Source organism: Leuresthes tenuis, unplaced genomic scaffold (genome assembly GCF_036924035.1).
Source record: "Leuresthes tenuis unplaced genomic scaffold, fLeuTen1.0.hap1 SCAF_8, whole genome shotgun sequence".
Taxonomy (NCBI): Eukaryota; Metazoa; Chordata; class Actinopteri; order Atheriniformes; family Atherinopsidae; genus Leuresthes; species Leuresthes tenuis.
The window spans coordinates 6,270,859-6,290,929 of NW_027325362.1; the positions used below are offsets into that span (position 1 = coordinate 6,270,859).

General features: G+C 43.5%; 1 protein-coding gene across 5 annotated transcripts in view; it reads left to right on the top strand.

Annotated features, from left to right (window-relative positions):
* The window catches only part of ehbp1 (EH domain binding protein 1), a 119,768-nt gene that overhangs the window by 18,918 nt on the left and 80,779 nt on the right, over nucleotides 1-20,071 (top strand). For 4 of the 5 annotated variants that reach the window (XM_072390589.1, XM_072390591.1, XM_072390593.1 and 1 more), the window contains 5 exons: nucleotides 13,921-14,102; nucleotides 15,823-15,962; nucleotides 17,264-17,383; nucleotides 18,530-18,667; nucleotides 19,165-19,429. In XM_072390589.1, the coding sequence (XP_072246690.1) occupies nucleotides 13,921-14,102; nucleotides 15,823-15,962; nucleotides 17,264-17,383; nucleotides 18,530-18,667; nucleotides 19,165-19,429 (845 nt within the window). The remainder of the gene's footprint in view (nucleotides 1-13,920; nucleotides 14,103-15,822; nucleotides 15,963-17,263; nucleotides 17,384-18,529; nucleotides 18,668-19,164; nucleotides 19,430-20,071) is intronic. The other variant, XM_072390592.1, reaches the window with a different exon arrangement.

Here is a 20,071-nt window from a genome sequence, read left to right on the forward strand (position 1 = left end):
AGTGCTGCTCTTTGGAGAAGAAGAGGAGAGGTGAGTTCTCCTGACCCCTCATCAAACGGCGAAGGAGAAAGGGGGAAGAATACGCCATTGTGCCCGAGCGCTGAAGATGATGAAATTCAAGATCCCTGCGCTCTGGCTTCGTCTTAATCTTGGGGCCCAACCTCGCGCTAGGCTAATCCCTCTCCGTCGAATTACTGGCCCTGGCTAGATTGTATTTTGTCATTGAAAAAGGTAGTGTCAAACACTGCCTTTTTCTCTCCTCTATTTGTTCGTCTGCCAAGGCGAATCGCATAATCAAAAGATGGAGAGAGCAAAGAAGAGAAAGTGACGAGGAGAGGTGGAAGGCGGCAAATGGCTACACAGTAGTATCTCTAAATTGCACGCTACCCTTGCCTTTCACCCTTTTACAAACGGGCACATATTATCAAAAAGGTGGGCAAATTGAGAGTCAAAAGATTGGACGGCTATATTCGAAGGCATTGTGCTGACGGGCTCTTTTGTGTGTGTGTGTGAATGGTGGCGTTTTAAATGTGTGTATGTATTTCTGTGTGTATTCTCTCTCTGTTTGCATATCAGCCGAAGCTGGAGATTGGAGACCAACTTCCCTCATCTTCAAAGCTTTGTGGGGGGGATTTAAATAACACACATAGACGCACACAGAGGACTGTTGTATTTAAAGCGAGAAGCTATCATGTCTGAATATGTTGAATATACAGCGATACAGACTCCAAAGCCCCACTCTCCTTGCTCCTCCCCCATCCTTCACCCTCCAAGTCAACACTTTCCGCTCACATTACATCAATGTCACCATTGTAGGAGAGAATTTTTAAATCTGTATGGCTGCTCAGCCTGTCTGGCACATGCATCAGTGCTGGAAATGGTGACTTTGAAATGGCCACTTGAAGCATGGATGACTTTCTGAGATCCAGTTTGTGACAATAACTGTTTCCCTTGGTGCAGAATGGCTTTAAAAGAGCTTTGAGTGAGCCTTTTGAGATCCTCCGCCATGTTTCTACAGTAGCCCAGAATGTACAAAACAAAATGCTACTCTGGAGCAGGCACATTTTCTTCCACATCCATGTAAGGTAAAGAAGGGAGTGAGAGGTTTTTTCAGTCAGTTGCAGTATGCAACTTCACAGCTAGATGTCACTAGATCCCTCACACTACACCTTTAAGCACGTTTTTGATGCTTTAAACCTCCCAAACGATTATGTAAATATAGACAATAATGTGACAGTCTTTTCTGTGAAGCTTGATTTGCTTAATGCTACTTATCTTTTCACATCAAAGAGATGGTACATGGGACACTTTGACATGTTTAAGATTAGAAAATAGGTGTATAGAAATATTAGATTTTTGTGTATGGAGGGATTTTCATCGTGGCTTATGCTAATTTTTACCTTTCAGTCATGTTTGTGGCAGATTCTTTTCTCTTCTGAGGTGAAGTCCTGTCTATTGTGGACCACATCCAACTCCATTAAGTCTATTTCCACGCCACATACCTCCCACAGCCACACTCTGACATACTGACACACAGTGAAGAACTATGACACCTCCCGCACACACACATAGACAACCGAACTCTCTAACACACACCCCTTCTTTTTGTGTTGTACCCATAGTCGTAGTGTGTACGCTGCCCCCCTCCCATCTCTCTGTCTGGAACATATTACGTAGGCCAGTGGCTTGTGAGCGCTGACTGGGCCTCGGGGAAGAAAAACACAATTATTTCAGCCCTCGGCTATTCACGCAAAGGTGACAAAAGCTGGTATGAAGTATGAAATCCCAAAAGTTTCTCCCGTGCTGCGGCCGACAAATTGGGATTAATTTGCGCTTGTCTGTGTGTGTGTATGTGTGTGTTACCTTTGCACCTTTGTTTTCCTATTTCTTAAATAGTTTTAGAACTCATTTACTGTGTTAGAAAGCAGAGTATGTTCAGATTGTTTTATATATTTATATATATTTATTTTATATTCGAAAGCAGGAAGGATGTACATGTTTCATGTGTGTGTTTTAAGAAGGCGGGAGGCTCTCGGCATTGGATCAAACATGCACACATGCTTTCCAAATTAATTTAATCTAATTAATTGCCACGAGGAAAGAGGAGGACAGATGCTTGTGATTACCCCCCACACTCAGACCTCTTGTGTGGCGTGTCAGGCGCACACACATGAATATTGCGACTCTAAATGCTGCCATTTTCTGCCAGTGTGCCGCTAAACTGTATTATTATAATGCGTTGAAGCACATCGGCGAAATAAGAAGAAAATTACACACGCGCTTTATAACAATATGGAGAAAATGGAAATTTACGCGACACAATGCATGTGTGTTTGACTATTTGTGTCTTTGTGAGAAGCTGCGCTTGTGTCCGGTCCGTTTTGTTTTAGGGTGGTGTGTGTTTGTGGGTTGTAGGTGGCTGCGGAGGCCGGGTGGTCCCTCCTGTCGCCCTAATAGGCTTACTGGCCCCTAATCCACACCACACCACCCCGTCACATGGCCGGTCTGCTGACTAACCGCTACCATTGCCATGAGGTTCGTGTGTGTCTCGAACTACATCTCTGTGCAGGTGTCATGTCTGTGACTGTGTGGGTGGTGTCCATTTGAGAGACTGTGTGTGTATGTTCTTAATTTAGTTTGTTTGACCACTAATACAGCATTATTTTTGCATTATTTTTCTAATTGCAGCTGAACACTTGATTATATTTTCATTTGGACCATTTAAACTTCGACTCACTCGTCTCTTAAACCACTCAGCGAGTCTGTTCTTGCTTTCGTGCATTTCTTTGTTAGTTAAACTGTTGCTCTCCACGTGTTTCTGTGCATTTCATGTCTTTGCTCACATTGTTTTATCCTTGTCCCGTTCATTCCGTCGTCTTTCGTCCTTGTGCGCCCCTCATGCTGTGCGCGCTTGTGTGTGCGAGCGAGCGACATATGTCTGCAGTGTGTTTTGCGCATGCAGCCTGGGTATGTTGTTTACGCTTGCATGCGTGAATCTGTATTCGTGTGACTTGTCCCACTGGTCCGGGTTGCGACCTCGGCTTTCATCTCCTTAGTCTGAGGCTTCTGCGTCCCGCTGCGATTTGCTCCCAGCCAACATCGCAGCAGATGTCACCAGACGCTCCAGCAAACACTGACGGCTCATATGTACACATGAAGACCTTCTCATACACATGCGTGTCTCTTTGTCATAAGCACACGTGCACACAAAGAAACATATAGATGCATTTATAACACGTAAATACACATGCGGGTTCTAAACCTGCAACCAGGAGTTGGTTTAGTCTCATACGGTGTGACGTTTGACCCCAAAATAAACATCAAAACAAAAGTGGCACCTGGGAAACATCCGCCTTCCTGTGTGGCCTTCACCTTGTCGAGCCAACAACTTAAGTAGAATGTGTATTGTGACTTGAGGTGTTGACGCCATAAACTGTGGATCAGACTCTCCTCATTCATAACATGGTTTATGTATACCAAACAGGAAAGCAAAGATGAGACGAAACCTCCATCGTACAAGTGTTTAAAGCTGCAGTTCTGTAGCTCTGGTACAACTCTGGTGTTGTATAGATGTATAACATAACATTTTGAATACTAGAGAAGAGCTGTTTTACCTCAGAACGTCAGAGACTAGAGTTCTGCAGTGGGAGCTGGTTTCTGCAGCAGCGTGACGATGCTCACTCTGCTCAGGCTTGTACCAGTCTGGAGTAAAATAAGCTTTCCCTTCTCCTCCCATACCCGTTACTGGCGGCTGTCCCCAAACTGACCCAGAAAACAGACTCACAAGCACCCGTTCACCTCCACTAAACACGATGCAAAGCTTCAGCTGAGCTGATTGTTGTCAGGAAAAGGGAAACTGAGGTGGTGTTTTACTATTTTTTACTTCCACACATCTCAGTCTTCCTTTTTATGGGAAAAAATAACTTTGTTGTGCTGCAGTCGTGATGTCTTAACGGGCTTTTGGTTGTACGTTATTGGCTGCCACACCCTGTCTTTATCAGTCATCTCTGAGGTTGTCCTCTATCGCTTCATGGCTCCACATGCTGCCACCTGCCCTTCTCCTTGGTCGACTCTAATCCGACTTTTCCTGCTTGTCTTTATCCTCATCTCACCTTGTTTTTGGTGTCATGTGTTACATGCCGATGATGGGTGGTCAGACCGCTCTGGAAGGACGTGAGGCGCAGTTGGGCAACGTTAGTGGAACAGTTATTATCTCACTCTCTTGGTTATTTATTTTTCCTGTGTGCGACTTAAGATGGCTGCTCGCGATGTAGACAGGCCTGTGTGGCCCTCCAAACATCGGCCCCAGCAAATCCCCCTGTTTATCCACAAGCTTGACCCACTGGGCCCGAGTGGGCGGGGCATACGGGGTTGAAAGCAGAGATGTGTGTGCATGCACAGAGGCATTTGTCATGAACTTAAGGTAAACTTGTGTGGAGGGTGAATAGTTCATTATTATCTCAGAGTGAGTACATGCGAGTGTGTGTTTGTATTTGAGCATTTAAAGGGTTGAACACGCCGATACACTCAGACACACACTGTTACTGGCAAACTGAGGCAGCTGTTCTACTAAGTGACAATGAATAGGGTCTTGTGATGTGCTCCGATGCCAGGGCTAAGCCAGCCACTGACAGTTAGGCTGATCTCTGTTTGGGACTTGAATCTGTTTTCAGAGTACCGCTCCCAAGGCGTCTACGGTCAGGAATTTGAGGTTGTTGTCACTAAAGGCGTACACACATTTCTGTCGAGATGTGACGAAGGATGCCGTCTATCTTTGCAACTCTTGCGCTGTGAGGTGACTTGAGTAGAGAGCTCCTTAATGCTGGTTGGTTCTGAGGTTGCCCTCCTGTTTCAGTGCCTCTAAGTCAGGCTAAGACCACTGGCACATGAGGCATTACAGTGTGTTTTTGTCAAATGCACATAAATAAAATTCAGGAACCCCATTGTTTCTTCATGGAAAAAAGAATTTAAAGGAACAAGTGCTCACTCATGCACACACATACACATGCACGCACACTAAGGCACACCAGCTCCTTATCCAATCCCTCCACTAATTCCCCCTTGGTAGAAGGTGTTCATTGTTTCTCTTTCATTCTAATCTCTGCCTCTCCTTTTTTCAAAATCCATATTAGATTCTCTTTGAGTTGGTCACAATCGGAGCCACTGAAGCAGAGCATCACCCTGCTAATGCTCTTTGTCTTCCCAGATTTGTCACTTAGCACGGAGGGTATACCTTTGTCATGGAGCAGGGTGGGAGAGAGGCAGGCTCTCACTTGGGGCAATTGTTTCTTGTCAGAGGCCATCTTAACCCCCCTCCTTTAAGCAAATCAGCTTTGCTCTGGATTAGAGTCCTATCATAGCTCTGTCAGATCTCAGCAGCCTGCCAAAAAAAGCTAAAACAAACAGATCTTTAATGGGAGAATTGAATGGAAATTACTTTACTTCCAAAATAAAAAATTCCTATCTTGTGTTCACCCGAAAATCACCGTTTGATATCTGAAATAAAGATGTTCTTGTCGGATTTATCAACCAAACTCTTGAGCCTCTTTACGTCTCTCTGCTATCTTGGAGTGAAGCTTAAACAATAAAGGGCGGCATCATCAGGCAGTCCTCACAATTCTTTGTTAGGATAACATTTATATTGCAGTTTTAAAGAAAGTTTCTGTTCAGAGGACTACATTGGAGTAAATTGAGTCAACATTTTGATCTTTTTAGCCTCTTTTGTCTGATATTCTGTTAATGTTGGAGTTGCATTCTTCTCGAGCACATCCCAAAGATTCTCAGTGTGGTTAAGGACTTTTTCCTTTGATTATTCTTACTGGTAAGAGGTTTTCTTTAGGTTACACAGTTGTTAATTCCCTTGTTTTCCACACTTCCTTCATTTTAAGACGATGGTTCGCCACCATCCTTCCAGGTTTTAATAATCCGTTGGACAGCTCTCCAATAATCCAATAATTTGACTCTTCGTCAACTGTAACATCTTTTAAGTTAAATAACTTGTTGCCAGCTGAAACATATTAGTCGCTGCAGCATTTTTCCAATATCAGGTGTAATTATTTGGCTTTTCGTTTTGCTTTCTGCTGTAGAAGTTTCAGTTTTTTGTCGGTGTTAACTGGATCGACACTCCAACTAACTCCCACCTTTCATGCACACTTATCTGACTTCATACATGTACACACACACGCACGGGCGCCCACCCCATTGCAGATGTCCGCTACCATGGTGAATCTGCTGGCTTGATATCTGAACTGCTGCTTCATGCGCAGGGAGTAATCAATCCCAGATACGGTAGCTTGGGGTATTGGCTGAGTGATTGTGTGTGTGTGTGGTGATGTTATTGGCTATTATAGGTCTCTATGATGGCCAGAGATGGTAAAATGGCAGAAAAAGTGATGAGCAGGCACTTCATAGACCAGGAATGAACTCTAGCTAATCCCTTCAACCTATCTTCTTCTCTTTAACCCTCCTCCTTGTGACTGTCCTCTCGCCTCCTGCAGTCCCCCTCGTTTTCTCCATCTTTTTTTTTCCCTTTTTCTGGACTTTCTTTCTCTGTCTCCTTTGCCGCAGTCTCTCTGTCTTCCTCCTGTCTTAATTTTACCCTTCTCTTTTTCCTCTTCTTGACCACCTCCCTTCATTTCGACACCCCCCTGTGTCCCTTTCTCTCTCTTTCTCTCTCTAGCAGAAGTGCAGAGCCAGGGCTTTTGCCTGCTGGTAATTTATTTTCCCATTAGCCCCCTGTCTGAAGTGCATGCTCTGGGTCTGAGTGTGTGGGTGGGGTGGGGGGGCACCGAGGGCCACCCAAAAGAAAGACCCGTAAAGAAGAAAAGAGAAGGGCACCCTGGACACACTGATAAGACGAAAGAGCGAGAGGGAGCCTGGATGGATGGATGGAGGAGACAGAAATGAAGGGAGAAATAGAGGACCTCAGATATTAGCTTGGTGTCCATCTAAACATTTGCTCTTGTTATGAACTATGATGCAGACTAGTTAGAAAAGCTGCTGTTAGTGATCACTAATGCTGAAATGACAAATCAGTCCACACAGTGAAATGATCTCATATGGTTGTTGAGGAATCTTTTGTCTCTAATCAATTTAAAGATATTAGCAGTTTTCAGCTTCCCAATAATGAGAATTTCCTGTTTTATCTGTATTGTGGAACCAGTAATAATTGTATTTACCCTCGACTTCTGAAACTGACGTTAATATTTAATTGATCACTAAATTAACTAACTAATAATTTGCTCTTAGTTAATGCTGAGTGTACTTAAAACATTTTTGTGTTAGTTTCCTACTGATTTTCCATATTTGGGCTTGGTTCAGTTATTGGTTGGAGCCTGTTGTAAAAACAAAGGGATTTTTTAAACAATGAGGCGTTGTAGTTCCTTGCCTTGAGCCTTTTTTACACCGGTCAACAAATCCTCCAACACCCTCCTCCTGAGTGCAGTGTGTAGAGTTTAATCGGCAGTTTGTCCCACATATAACTGCCTTAGATGCGGGTTTTTATCAGCTCCGGCTCTGCTCGGCATCTGTGGGAATGTATCACCTGGCTGAACATGCTAATCTTCACTTTGGCAACACAAATGGGCACAGCTTCTTAACAGAAACGCACATTTACTGATCGTAAACTGTAACAAGAAGGCTCTGAAACTGACCGCAACTGGCAGTTTATTCTCTGCCCTGCTGTGTGGGGCTGATATTTGTGGTCGAGTCAGAAATGGTAAAATAGACCGATGACAGATTTGTGATTATTAGAAACGCAGCCTGTAGGATGCGATGGTTAATATCCCTTCATGTCGTCGTAGTTGCACGCCTGTGCCCTGGGAGGTAGAAGTATAACAGCCCTCAGAGCGCTGATGATCAACCTGCTTCTACATGCAATGAAAACAGCTTTAATCCAAAAAAACCTGTTTAAACATCTATTATCGGTGTAAAAACAGTATTAGTCACACCTTGTGCTGCAAATTGAACCTCTGTTATTTTAAGTTGACTGATAACCTTTTTTAGGTAGGTAATTGTGAGATCCTGACGTGCTCTCACATCCCTAAACCTGATGATGGGGGGGATTCATCTACAGTGTCAAAACAATTCAGAGATAATTAACTGTATGTGTGAAGCAGGAGATGCAGATGGCTCTTTGAGATTAGTAGTCGTGACATTTTGAACCCTTTTCCAACCATAAAATGCATATTTTGATCATTTTGTTCACTCCACAGTTCGTGTTTCATCCCCTTCAGGATCAGGATGTGTTTATGTGAATAGTTTAGTTTTACTCAAACACTTGTTGACAATTTTCTGGGTTTTCTTCTTATAATCATGTCGCTTAGTTGTCATGTTTTACTCTCAGTTCTCTGGGGGGGAGACGAGTAAAAGCACTGAAATTAAATAAGTGCACATAAGTTTTCTTTTTAATGATTTTTTTAACTTTTTTTTCCTTCTCCCTGTCGTACAATGGAAGGATAAATCCTGTCGTCACAGATCCCCTGTTTTGATACAGCTGTAAGGGTTAGCAGAGCCACCATATTGGTTGTTTAAGTCATTATTGATCTTGTGAACTGTTGTCTCAAACATATCATACATAAAAATAAATCAACAGATCTCTTGAGCAAGAATCTTCACCCATGTTTCTGTCTCGTTTTTGATCGCTCACTGATTGATTGTTGTCAGTTAACCCCGCCGTTACTATGGAGTAACCACACGCCGGCCTGTCCCATGTTTAGTTTCTGAGTGTTAAACAAAAAGGACCCCGTGTTTGCAGCTCACTGTCATTTGAAACCATATTCCTCCAACAATGTGGCACCCAGTGCTGAAATCCACCATCTTTTCCTTTAAAACAAGCCTAATCCTGCTCTTGTTGCGACTAATCGCTCTTCTCTCGCTCTCATCCTTCACTTTATTCACACAATTTCCCCGGACAGTTTGTCAACCTTTTGTCGCACTTCTGTTGTTCACGTCCCCGGGGTAAGGTGGTGAAATCTGGTCCACGTTGCTCTAGTGTTGCTGTAGAAATCCTGTGGTCCAGTTTCTCTGCTTGTGTGTCTTTGACAACACACATGAAAGCTATTTGCACAGTTCATTCCATTATTTAGACTATTGTTATTGTAATGCACAGAACCAAAGTGATAGCATTGCATGCCTTTTATATCCATTGTTGCCTTTAAAATACACACACACACTGCTTGGGGAAAAAATAAATCCTCACATATAATAGTAGCAGATGAATGAATTGGTCTTAATCTGTGTGTGTGTGTGTGTGTGTGTGTGTCTATAATGCCTATAGTGCAACATTCATAGATGGTATGTAAAAACGGCGGCCTTATCAGTTATCGGGGGAGGCCAAATTGACACAGAGGAATCACTCCATTGTGTGTGGATTCAAAGAGAGATGTGAGCACATTGGATGTCTCCATTTCCAATAACTGTGACCTTGAGGCAAGAGGAATAGCACAGTGCCCCCCCCCAACCTCCAATCTGCTGACTGTTGAGTTCAGACAGAGCCAGCTGATTTTGGGGTGTTGGGGTAGAGAGCTAATCGGCGCTTCCTCCGGATTATTCTACGGGGTAAATTGAGTTATGCTTTTATTGTTTCTGAACCTCGAATGCAAATTAACGAAGGCCTGTAAGCAAGTTACAAGCTGCACACGGAAAATAAAACACGACAGTGTGGCGTGATTAAGAGCCGTCAGACGACTTGTGTATGCTTGGCATTGTCTGTATTTACAGTGTGGTTGACCTCGGGTTGTCCCTTCTTACCAGTACCACATTGTTTTGTTTTATGGTAGCAGCTTAACTCAGATAATCATCTGCTTGATGTGGAACAAATGATTCATCACTCTTTGTGATACCAGAGCCACGTCTTTATCTCCTGTCTCCGTCAACAACATACTAAACATCACTCACTTCAGTTATTAAAAAAAAACAAAAAGCAAGGAAAGATAAATCTACTGCTCCAGACATTTTACAGCACCATCGTGGTGGAGAATGTGTGTACTTATGTAGGTCTTTCTGATAGACACAGCAGAAGTTTGGGAATTTAAGAGTAAATTATACAGGTTGAATTGACACTAAAAGTTGAAGTATGTGGTTCAACCATGACGATCATTAGAAATCAAGTGACTGGTGACCTGAGTTAAAAAGCCATTAGCTGATTGGTGTGGCTGTGTGTGTGTTTCTGTTCGTCATGTGCTACCACTGCCCAACTGTCAGTGTGTATATCTAACAACCTAACAAAGAAGCCAGGTTCTTTCAGCACTCAGCCTAATTAATCCATCTCCCGGTGACAAAAGGGTCCCTACCCCTCCCCTCTTCGGCCCGTCCCATTGGCATTTTAGGGCAGAGGGATTCAGCGGGACCCCCGGGCACCCTCCTGCCCTGACCCCTGCCCCCCCACCAGGGGAGCATCTGTGGATCGATCCGGGGCCAGCTGGCACCAGTGGAGAGGAGCAGAACTGGGTCTTTTAAAAAAACACAAACACCCTCTTGACTGAAACTTGAAAACGAGGCAGCGGCTCGGTGATTGTAAACAGATTTGGTTACTCTAACTTTTCCAGTGCAACACGCTCTTTTTTTACTGTGGTACAAAATAATAAGTCAGACTTAACCCTGAAGCGGTAGACTGTAGTTGTGAATGGTTGCAGCTAGGGGGCAGCATACAGCCATCCCCACCTTATTCCCTCTTTCTGTATGCTGCCTTTTCTTGTCTTTCTTCCTCTTACTCCCACTGTGGCTGCTCCACACACACACACACTCACACACACACTCAGGTATTTAGTCATTCTCTTTGCTCAGAAAAAGAGAGCATATTGATAGTCCGATCCTCTCTGTAATAAATTAAACTTCTGTATTGTCCTTTCCTTTCATTTTACACATTGTCACATCCTCCTGGTTACTCTAATCCCAGTCACCCCCCCACCCCCCCTTCACCTTCTCTCAAACTCACACTGTGATTGACAACGAGCATCCAGGGAAATAGAGCAGATTTCCATTGTTTGCCTCCATTACTCAAATCTGTTGAAATGGTTATTTCATTCTTTTGCTGTAGTATTTGCATATTCTTAAGTATTTCCTATTTTTCAAGAGCCCTCCTCCCCCCTTTCTCCCCATCCTCCTTTTGCTAAATCCCCTCTTCTTAAGTGTTTGGTGCATTTGGCATATTCATTCATAAAGTATCTACATGCGCTATTAGCTTAGTATAATAGCTAGAGTGTAATCTGCAGAGAGATAAGAGGTGGAAGGAGAGTTTTTTTTCCCATCATCCTCCTCTTCTTCTGATGGGCTGCTCTGTGGACAATCTGGGGTTGGCGGCGTTGCGGTGATACGTCATTATGTTCCCCAGCCAAAGCGACGAAGCTCAAATGTCAGCACGAAATGTCAAGTGGCCTCGCTAGTGAGTCGAACGGTTTCTTCTTTTCATTTAACTATTGGTTTGCGAGGTAAAGACGAGGAGTCAAAGATGGGGAGAGATGGGGGTGCAGAAGGTTAGATGAGATGGACTGTCGGCAGGAGGATGGACAGGCGGGATAGAAACCGCTGGAAGTTGGAGTGAAAACTGGTGATCGGTTTTAAGTTTTTACATCTTATGTAAGGATGTTTCCACTTCTGCTGTGGGCCTAGCATCTCCAAAATTGCTTCAGTTTATTTCTTCCATTCCCAGTCACAGCTTCACACTTAAATCTGAAATATTCAAAGAATAGATGTAATTGAAAAGATACAGGAGATCTGAATTGTTTTTTGAATATACTACAGCCTCATATTGATGACAAAGTCACTATTGTACCCACCCATGTTATAATATTTCCCCCTTGCTAAATTCAGTTATACTCAAGATGACAGACCTTCATCTTTTTCTCCTGTTTTTGTAAAGCCAGAAGGACGAAATGTGGAAAAACAAGAGATTTTCAGCGTGAGATGGTGTATTATGTATGTGTGTGTGGGTGCTGCTGCTATCAGGGAACGCCGCTATGCATGTATGATGCATAACTTCATCACTATGTTGCTCAAACCTTCTCACTGAGCAGCTGAGTCGAGCTCTTACAGCACACGTGCACAGGAGCAGCAGTGAAAATGTCTACGACATTCTGCCTCCTCTGACTTTCTCTGTTAGAGATCATCGCACATGAAAGTATAGCCGACTTCAACACACAGCAGGTTTAAGTTACTCCAAGGATGATTTTGTCGGATGATGCTGTGGTTATAAAATCAGGACTTTATTAGAGCAGAGAGGCAGTCTGGAAAGTGAATGCAAGCTGATTACTGGGCTGGCTTACTCCATCTGGAAGTTGGCTGTGATAATATTCACTTGATTTATTGTATTTGCCAAAAAAAAGATTCAACTTTGGTCCATAAATAGATCTCCTGGCCCATTTGAGTCTAGTTTATCCCATTTTCCGGCTGCATTATCTGTGTTTTAATCTTGATTTTGAGAATCTTGATTTTTGTACAATTTTACACATAAACATGTTTCCAAGCATTTTAAAAGTCTGGTTTTGATCAGACGAACACAATAATCAGTTTTTTTCTGGTGTTATGCAAATGATTTCAGTGACTCTGGAACAAAAATGTCCTTTTTTATTCTAAATTGTGAAACTACTTGATTGATTACAGAAGATTATTTTATTTATATCCTCTATGTGCCAGATGGGTATGAGAATTTAAGTCATTCCACACATTTCTGCACAGTGGTGATACTCTTATGGCTGGCCTGTGTTTTTTATGCTCTATTTGGAGCTTGAATAGTTTCTCACTTTTCTCACAAAAGCTTTTTCCTCTGATGCAAATTCTGTGTGGATATGTGTGTGTGTGAATGAATACCCTGCAGTCCTTGGCGATAAGGCTAAGATTGAGTTTTCCCCACAGAGCCAAAGCATCTGAGGTGAGTGTATTTTTTTTGTGTGCGAAGACATCAGGAAACGGGCAATGTAAAAGTATCGGTTTATCTAGGATACACGCCGGAGCGTATGTGTATATGTATATGTGCTCTCTCACTGGTGTTGTGTGAAAGAGAGCTAGCTGCTCTGCTTTGTTCGGTATTGTGCACATGAGAGGATGAATCCCCAAGGCTCAATTCACAGCTGAGACAAGATGGTATTTTACTGTGGTACAAAATCAGAAGTGTGTGTTTTTTTCAAGACATCAATGCGTTTTAAAAAAGAAACGGAAAGGGAGGAAAAAGTGAAATCACAAAATTGAGGAGAGAAAATGTACCACAGCCTGCTGCTTTCATTCCACGTGGGTTGTGACAGCGACATGCGTGCACCGGTGTGTGATCCCCCACAAATATCATTTAACCAGGAAATATGGCAGTTTCCCATCACCAAAACAGAATCTGTTAAAAGAGAGGAGGCCCGACAGAAAATGCGAGCGTTGAACCAGTCTGATATTCACTGACAGCATGGTGCTTCCATGGCCAGAGTCGCAGCACACAAAACCATTTCATCAGTATTTGTTGGAGGGAGGGCTGACAAAAGACTGGAACGTCCCCAACTGTTCAGTTTTCATATCAAGCAGTCAGCGACAAGGATTTCTGGCAGTTTTTATTCTTAGCAGACAGTCCCTTGGTGAGCAGCCGGCACGTGCACGTGCACGTACACAAACACTCACAGGCCAATGTCACTGATTCCAAAAGCCTTATCACCTGTTCCTTGGCACATTCCCAAATTCCAATTTGACTGCCTTCCCCTGGTCTGGAGTACATCTCTGAAAAGAAGCTCAGCAAAAATGGCTTCTGCACGGACCTTTTGATAGGAATGATTTTACAGCATTATTTACGGTGACGAACACGGGAGCGTCGTTCTACATTTACAAACAAAAAGTGACGTGTTGATACTGAGATCATCCATCAGTAATGATGACTCTCTTACGCCCTCATTCATGTGGAAAATGTGGGCCTGAATGTGTCCTGTTCCTGTTTCTGTGCATCGATAGGAGTCTCCATCGGGGCGGAGGAAGGCCTTGGCCACCAGCAGCATAAACATGAAACAATACGCCAGTCCAATGCCCACTCAGACAGACGTCAAACTCAAGTTTAAGCCCCTGTCCAAGAAGGTGGTGTCGGCCACGCTGCAGTTCTCCCTCTCCTGCATCTTCCTCCGTGAGGGAAAAGCCACGTAAGTTTTCTCAAATGGGTGTTATGCATGCTGTTTGCTTCTGGTTTTAAAAGAAATCTACTCGTACCTGATGTTTACAGCAGTTTGAAATTAAGTAGTTCTTGTAAAACACGGACGTTGATGCATTTCTCAGCAGCCTTCCTCTCATGTCCGCTGCACTAAAATACTTTTGGGCACAAAACTCAACAGACTCAATAACACAAAGTAGATTTTTTAGCACACAAGCCTGCATTCAGTTTCCCAGCCTGAGAGCTCGCACTAGCACACACCAAACTGTTTTATTCTCAAACACTTCACCTCCTTTGTCTGCAGCTCTACATGGACAGTTGATTTTGATCCCTTTCTTAGACATAAACACTTTGAGTCATCTGGTAAGAAGGTTGTACAATGCATGACTCACAACAAAATATTCATTCCAGTTTCTGTGGTTGTTTCAACACCTGACAGGAACACTGAAGTAATGTTATGACAGCTCTGCAGATTAATGCACCACCTAATTCATCCGTCATGTATCGGATAAACCTGTGGCTTCGCTGTTTTTAGACATTAATGTAAAGAGCTGTTGCTTATAGGTGCTGCTGTTAACTGATGTTTACAAGGTTATTTTTTGTGATGACAGAACGGCTGTTGCTACGGAGATATAGAAACATTTGACATAGGATTATTATTAACTAAGTTATATTAACTATGTAACTGCTATTGATGGCAAAGCAATACGACTTCTACAGTGAATGCAGCACGATATGAACCTGAAGTTGGGTGGAGATAAAGATGACCGGGCTGGATAGTTTTACTCTGAGCTGGGTCTGTGACGTAGCAACCACCTGAAGCTTTGAATCGATGTGCCAGATGTGTGTTTATTTTTGTTGGTCCTGACAACAGACAGTCAAATACATGCTCTCAAGCACAGAAAACCTTTCTTTTTCCCCACAATATGCCTCATTTTAGTGTGATTTTAAGATGAATAACTGGGAACTGAAAGAGGTTTGATGGGGGAAAATATGTAGTGAAGTCCTTTTTCATCTCACCATACACATTTGAAAATGCCAATACTGATTTATAGATTGTAAATCTATTAGAATTCTACCATCTAATATCTTCTCGGCTTAACAGAAGAGAGTTGATAATGAAAGTGATATTTTAGTATGTGTCTTTATCGGTTAAATTTAAAGTGTTCGCTGCTTCTTTTTCAAATCTTACAAGTTCCAACGTTAATCTGTGGACACGCATTCAATGACTGTTTGCCATTTTGTTATTCATCATTCCCTGATAGCAGCAGCACACACACATGCACAATAAGCGAGAGCAGGGCAGCGAGGCCTTTGTTGTGGCGTGGACGGCGGGTCGATGGCGCGTGACCCTTGTTAACCCCTCTGGGAATGATGTCGGGCACACACAAACAAACTCCATCACATCAGTTCAAATGAGCCCATGAGCCTGGGAAACACCAAACACAAAGAGAAGGCAGAGGAGAATACAGCGTTTATGATGGAGCGGCGGCATCAATCGACTGTGTGGGGGTCCCTTCCCTCCAACCTCAAAGCGTTGGAGGGAAGTATGTATAAGCGAAAGGTGTAAAGATGGAGGTTTAAAGGAGCAGTAGAAGAGTGACAAGAGGAGAAATGTTTGGTAACTGTCTTGGTAGGAGCCTTTGCACTCCTTCCTAAAGCTCTTCTGAAGTATTTTTACCACGTATGAACATGGAGGTCGTGTGTTCCAGTGACGAGGACATGCAGAGCCTGGCCAGCCTGATGAGCATGAAACAGGCCGACATCGGCAACCTGGACGACTTTGAGGAGGAGAACGAGGAGGATGAGGAGAACCGGGTTAATCAAGAGGAGAAGGCCGCCAAGATCACAGGTATAAACTGGGAAAAGCGCCTTTTATTCTTTTAATAGGTGACAGACAAGTTTTTCAAATAAAAAAATTTAACATTTGGCACCTTCATTGTGTCAAGGAAGAATCTGTGAAAACGTGGTTGTCAGTTTTAGTTTGTTTTCAGTAAATTGACAACTTTAACTGGCGAATGAACTCCTTGACCCTCCTGAATAATCATCCAAATTAAAGATTCATGTGGGGCATCAACTCTTCTTCCTTCTTAATCTTTTTTTTCTTTTCTTTATGCATCTCTGAGTGTGTGTGTGTGCTTCCACACATAAAAGGAAGTGAGAATTAGTAAATTCATGTGCGTTATTCACCATGTTCTGCCAGCTTCAGGTTATTTTTTGTTGCTTTGGCTTTTATACCCTCATACCTCTGTTAGCCCTCGCTTCCTCCTCCTCCTTTTTGTTGGGGTTGGTCTGGTAAACCGGTGTTCGCTTGCCTCCTTCTGTACATACATGTTGAGGAGTCCCTCTACGGTCTAATGTACGGGGCCCTGCTGCTTCCTGCTTTGCTTAATCCAACTTTTCAAAGAGGCATCTCTTCGCGTTAAGCTTCATGCTTTCTCTCCTCTCTTTACCCTTCCCTGCTCTTCACCTCATTTATATGTATATGCATTGAGCGCCTACAGCAGTGCTTCGCTAGCATGCATCTCTAAATCAAAGGCCGGGCCAAGCTGCCAAAACTCCCTACAATCATATTCCTCCTTGAACGCTACCTACAGAACAAACCAACAAGCTGCCCGAGCATAACTAACACCAGACCAACCAATGCATACTCTGGATATGATACGTTCTTTCTTGTCTTTTCTATGCATTATGTAAATATTTAAACCTCAGTATGTGTGTGTGTTAGATGTTTTATCAAGATAACCAGCAGTTAAAGATTAAAAAAACTACTTTTATATACTGTTTTAGCCTTTAGCTGTTACTTTTCTGTACTGAAATGTTGGCTTTTCCTAGCAGTGTTAGTTCGGAGCTCAACAAAGCACGTAGTGTGAGATGCACGCTTCTCACATCATAGCTTTTATGTGTTGTTGTCTTTGTTGAGGATAAGTCCTCCTTCCTAGGTTGCTGGTTAGTTTAACAGTAGCAGTAATACTGCACGCAAGAACACGGCCAACAATATGCACTCTTCTTTTTTCTAATCTGTATATGTAGGTGAAAGTAAAGGAGTGTGTGCTTTGGTCACGAGTGGATAATCTGCATCGAGTGTGTTTTTTTTCCTTGTTCACTGCTATTCTTCCTCCCTCCCGCCCTGTGTGGACCTGTCATCAACAGAGATAGTAAACCAGTTGAATGCCCTCAGCTGCTTACATGCGGATGATGATGATGATGATGATGGTGGTGTTCCCAAGCGAGCACGCAAAGCAACAGCTAAGCCTGCTGCTTCTTCCCAAGGTCTTTTTTCACCTTTCTTCCACCCCCCCCCCTCATCCTGTGTTCCTCAACTCTTCTTTCCATTGACTTGTGAACACTTTGTGACCTTTACCCTCCAATTCACTACCACGATTTGTATTTGTACATATATATATATATATTTTTTTTTTGGTAAAATGTCTTTATCCAGCATTCCCCCCTTTTTGGTTCTGTGTCTTTGACTCGACCCCCCCCACCCACCCACCCTCTCGATCCTCCTTGACATTGGTATTGTGATCGTGTCGTGGTCATGTGTTGTAACCGTTTATCTTGGTCCATGTGATGTGCTGTTCATGGTGCTGTGAACGCATCAGTTGGTGTTCATCCTGTGGTTTTATGACACTACGACCTTCTCCTTTCTCTTACTGCAATTGGAAGTGAACCAAAGTAGGTTTATTGTGTTTAATCAAGTCTCTTTAACAAAAAAGCAGAGAGAAATTAAAGGGAATTTGTTTTCTGTTAGATTTGTGGTGTTTTAATCGAGCCTCTGGAAGACGATAAGTGTGTTTATTTGGATTTCTAAGACTTTCTAATTACTCTGAAGGCATTCGTGGTTACTTCTTCTTGGGTAGTCTTAAAGCCACTAGAAGACATGCACATGTGATACATCTTTCACATGTCCTGTTATAAAAGGGAAGAAGCAAAGAGGAGAAGTGCTGCATCTCTTATCTGCTTCCACTTCGCACAACCACCCTACGTGTCGACCAGCAGCGACGTACTCGCAGCCTCGCTCTCAGCAGCGTTTCTTGGCATCTACCTCACACACATTTACGCTCTTTTGAGACTGACCCGCAGCTTGGCGACATGCAGTTGGGCTGCAGTGAGTGTGATGAAGATAAAGTGGACAAGTCTTGGCCCCACCAGCCAGGATCTCCATAGCAACTCCATGCTTTCGTCACTATCTCCCATAGTAACCCTCTACACCACACAAATTTTCCCAGAATGCCACTGTTATACGTACAGTGACGAGTACTGAAGGAACACGGAGAAGTTTAGTCGGCGTTGTAAACGGTCTCTCTGCTCACGGTTCACTCCAAGTGCAGGTTTTGGATATTTGGGTTTGTGAATGTAGATATTTGAGTTTGTTGTTCATTTAAATGACTTTTATCTTGGTATCTATGGCAACAGAGCTGATTAACAAGCTGAACTTCCTGGAGGACGAGGATCAGGAATCTGCTCCTGCAATGAGCTGCAATCCCTTCGATGACCCTGACGACGACCTGCATCCCAACCACCTCAACCCGTTCGGCGATCCTGATGAGGAAGGTAGGTGCAGCTCTGTCAGCATCTGATGAAAACAGTCGGCCTGAATTCTCTGCTTCGACGGCAAGCTGTGCACGTTACAGGTTTGGAGGTGCACATACCGTATCTGCAGCAGGTTTCAATCCTTTGAAACAGACAGCTAAACCAATATTTTTGTCTGACCACCTGAGCAGCCAGGTGTGTTGGTATCTGCTTTGCTGCTTGTTTGCTTGTTAAGTTGCCTTTGAGCCGATCTTTGATCTATAATCTCAGATTTAACATTCAGACACATCTTCTGTGTCACTCAATAAAAAGAAGATTTATGTCTGTTGTTTAATATCTTTTAGGCAGGAAATACTGACTAAAACCCCACAGTGTTTGGAGTTAAATGGGCAGTTATGTATGTAATGCTTAGACTGCAGTCACATTTATTTTCTTTACCTTCTGCAGTCTAACTCAAGCTCACAAAGCTGTTAAGTCTAGTAAAGCACGTGTTGTTTATGCAGTGTTCTGTCCAACAGATCCCCCTCCACAGCCAGCCTTACGGCAGCGGGTTGAGGATGATTCCTTCTATGATCACGACTCCTCAAATCCCTTCAATGAGCCAGATGAACCGGACCCACATTCCCCCCCTGGGAACCCCTTCGATGAGCCCGACCAAGACATGGACCCCCAGCCTGACCTAGAACCCCCCAAACCTAGGCAGAGGAAAAACGTACGGCCGGTCGACATGAGCAAATACTTGTATGCCGACACCTCCCAAAACGAGGACGAGGAGCTTGATGAGTAAGACCGAATTTGTTAATCTCTCACAGTGGCAACACTCTGGATGAGTTTATCATGTTGTATTTTCAGCTTTAAACATCCATCAGTTCTAAGCAGAAAATGAAGAAGGAATGGATCTTATTTACTGTTTGTAAAATAGCTCTCTGGGGATTTTTGTTCCCATATGAAGTGCATTTCATTGGCCTCGTTTGGTTACTGTTGGCAGGCCAAGTCCTGTAAGACTTCTCCTTGTAGAGGGGTGCTTTTAGCCGCTGCAGCCCCCCACCCTCACCACCCCCCAACCAGGGCAAAGTGACGAGGCAGCTCTTTCAACAGGAACAAGGGCTCTGTTGTTTCACTGCATTCTTCACCCTTGTCTCCCTCCTCCTTTATTCTTACCCTCCCTCCTTCTCTCCCACCTATCAACATGTTGCCCCATACTTTCCCTCTCTGCCGTTCTCTTTAACTTCCTCCAGAGCCTCTGCTCATTTTTATTTCGCTTCCCTCATCTTCCTCTCTGCCTTCCGTGTCTCACTCGTCTTTTCTCTGTCAGGGCGTCACTTCTGCCAGTTTAGTTCAGTGCAGTCACGCTAACCTTGCACTCAAAAACATTTCAGCTTTTTAAAGCAGGTGATTGGTGGTGACCTGTCAAAGTTTTCATTC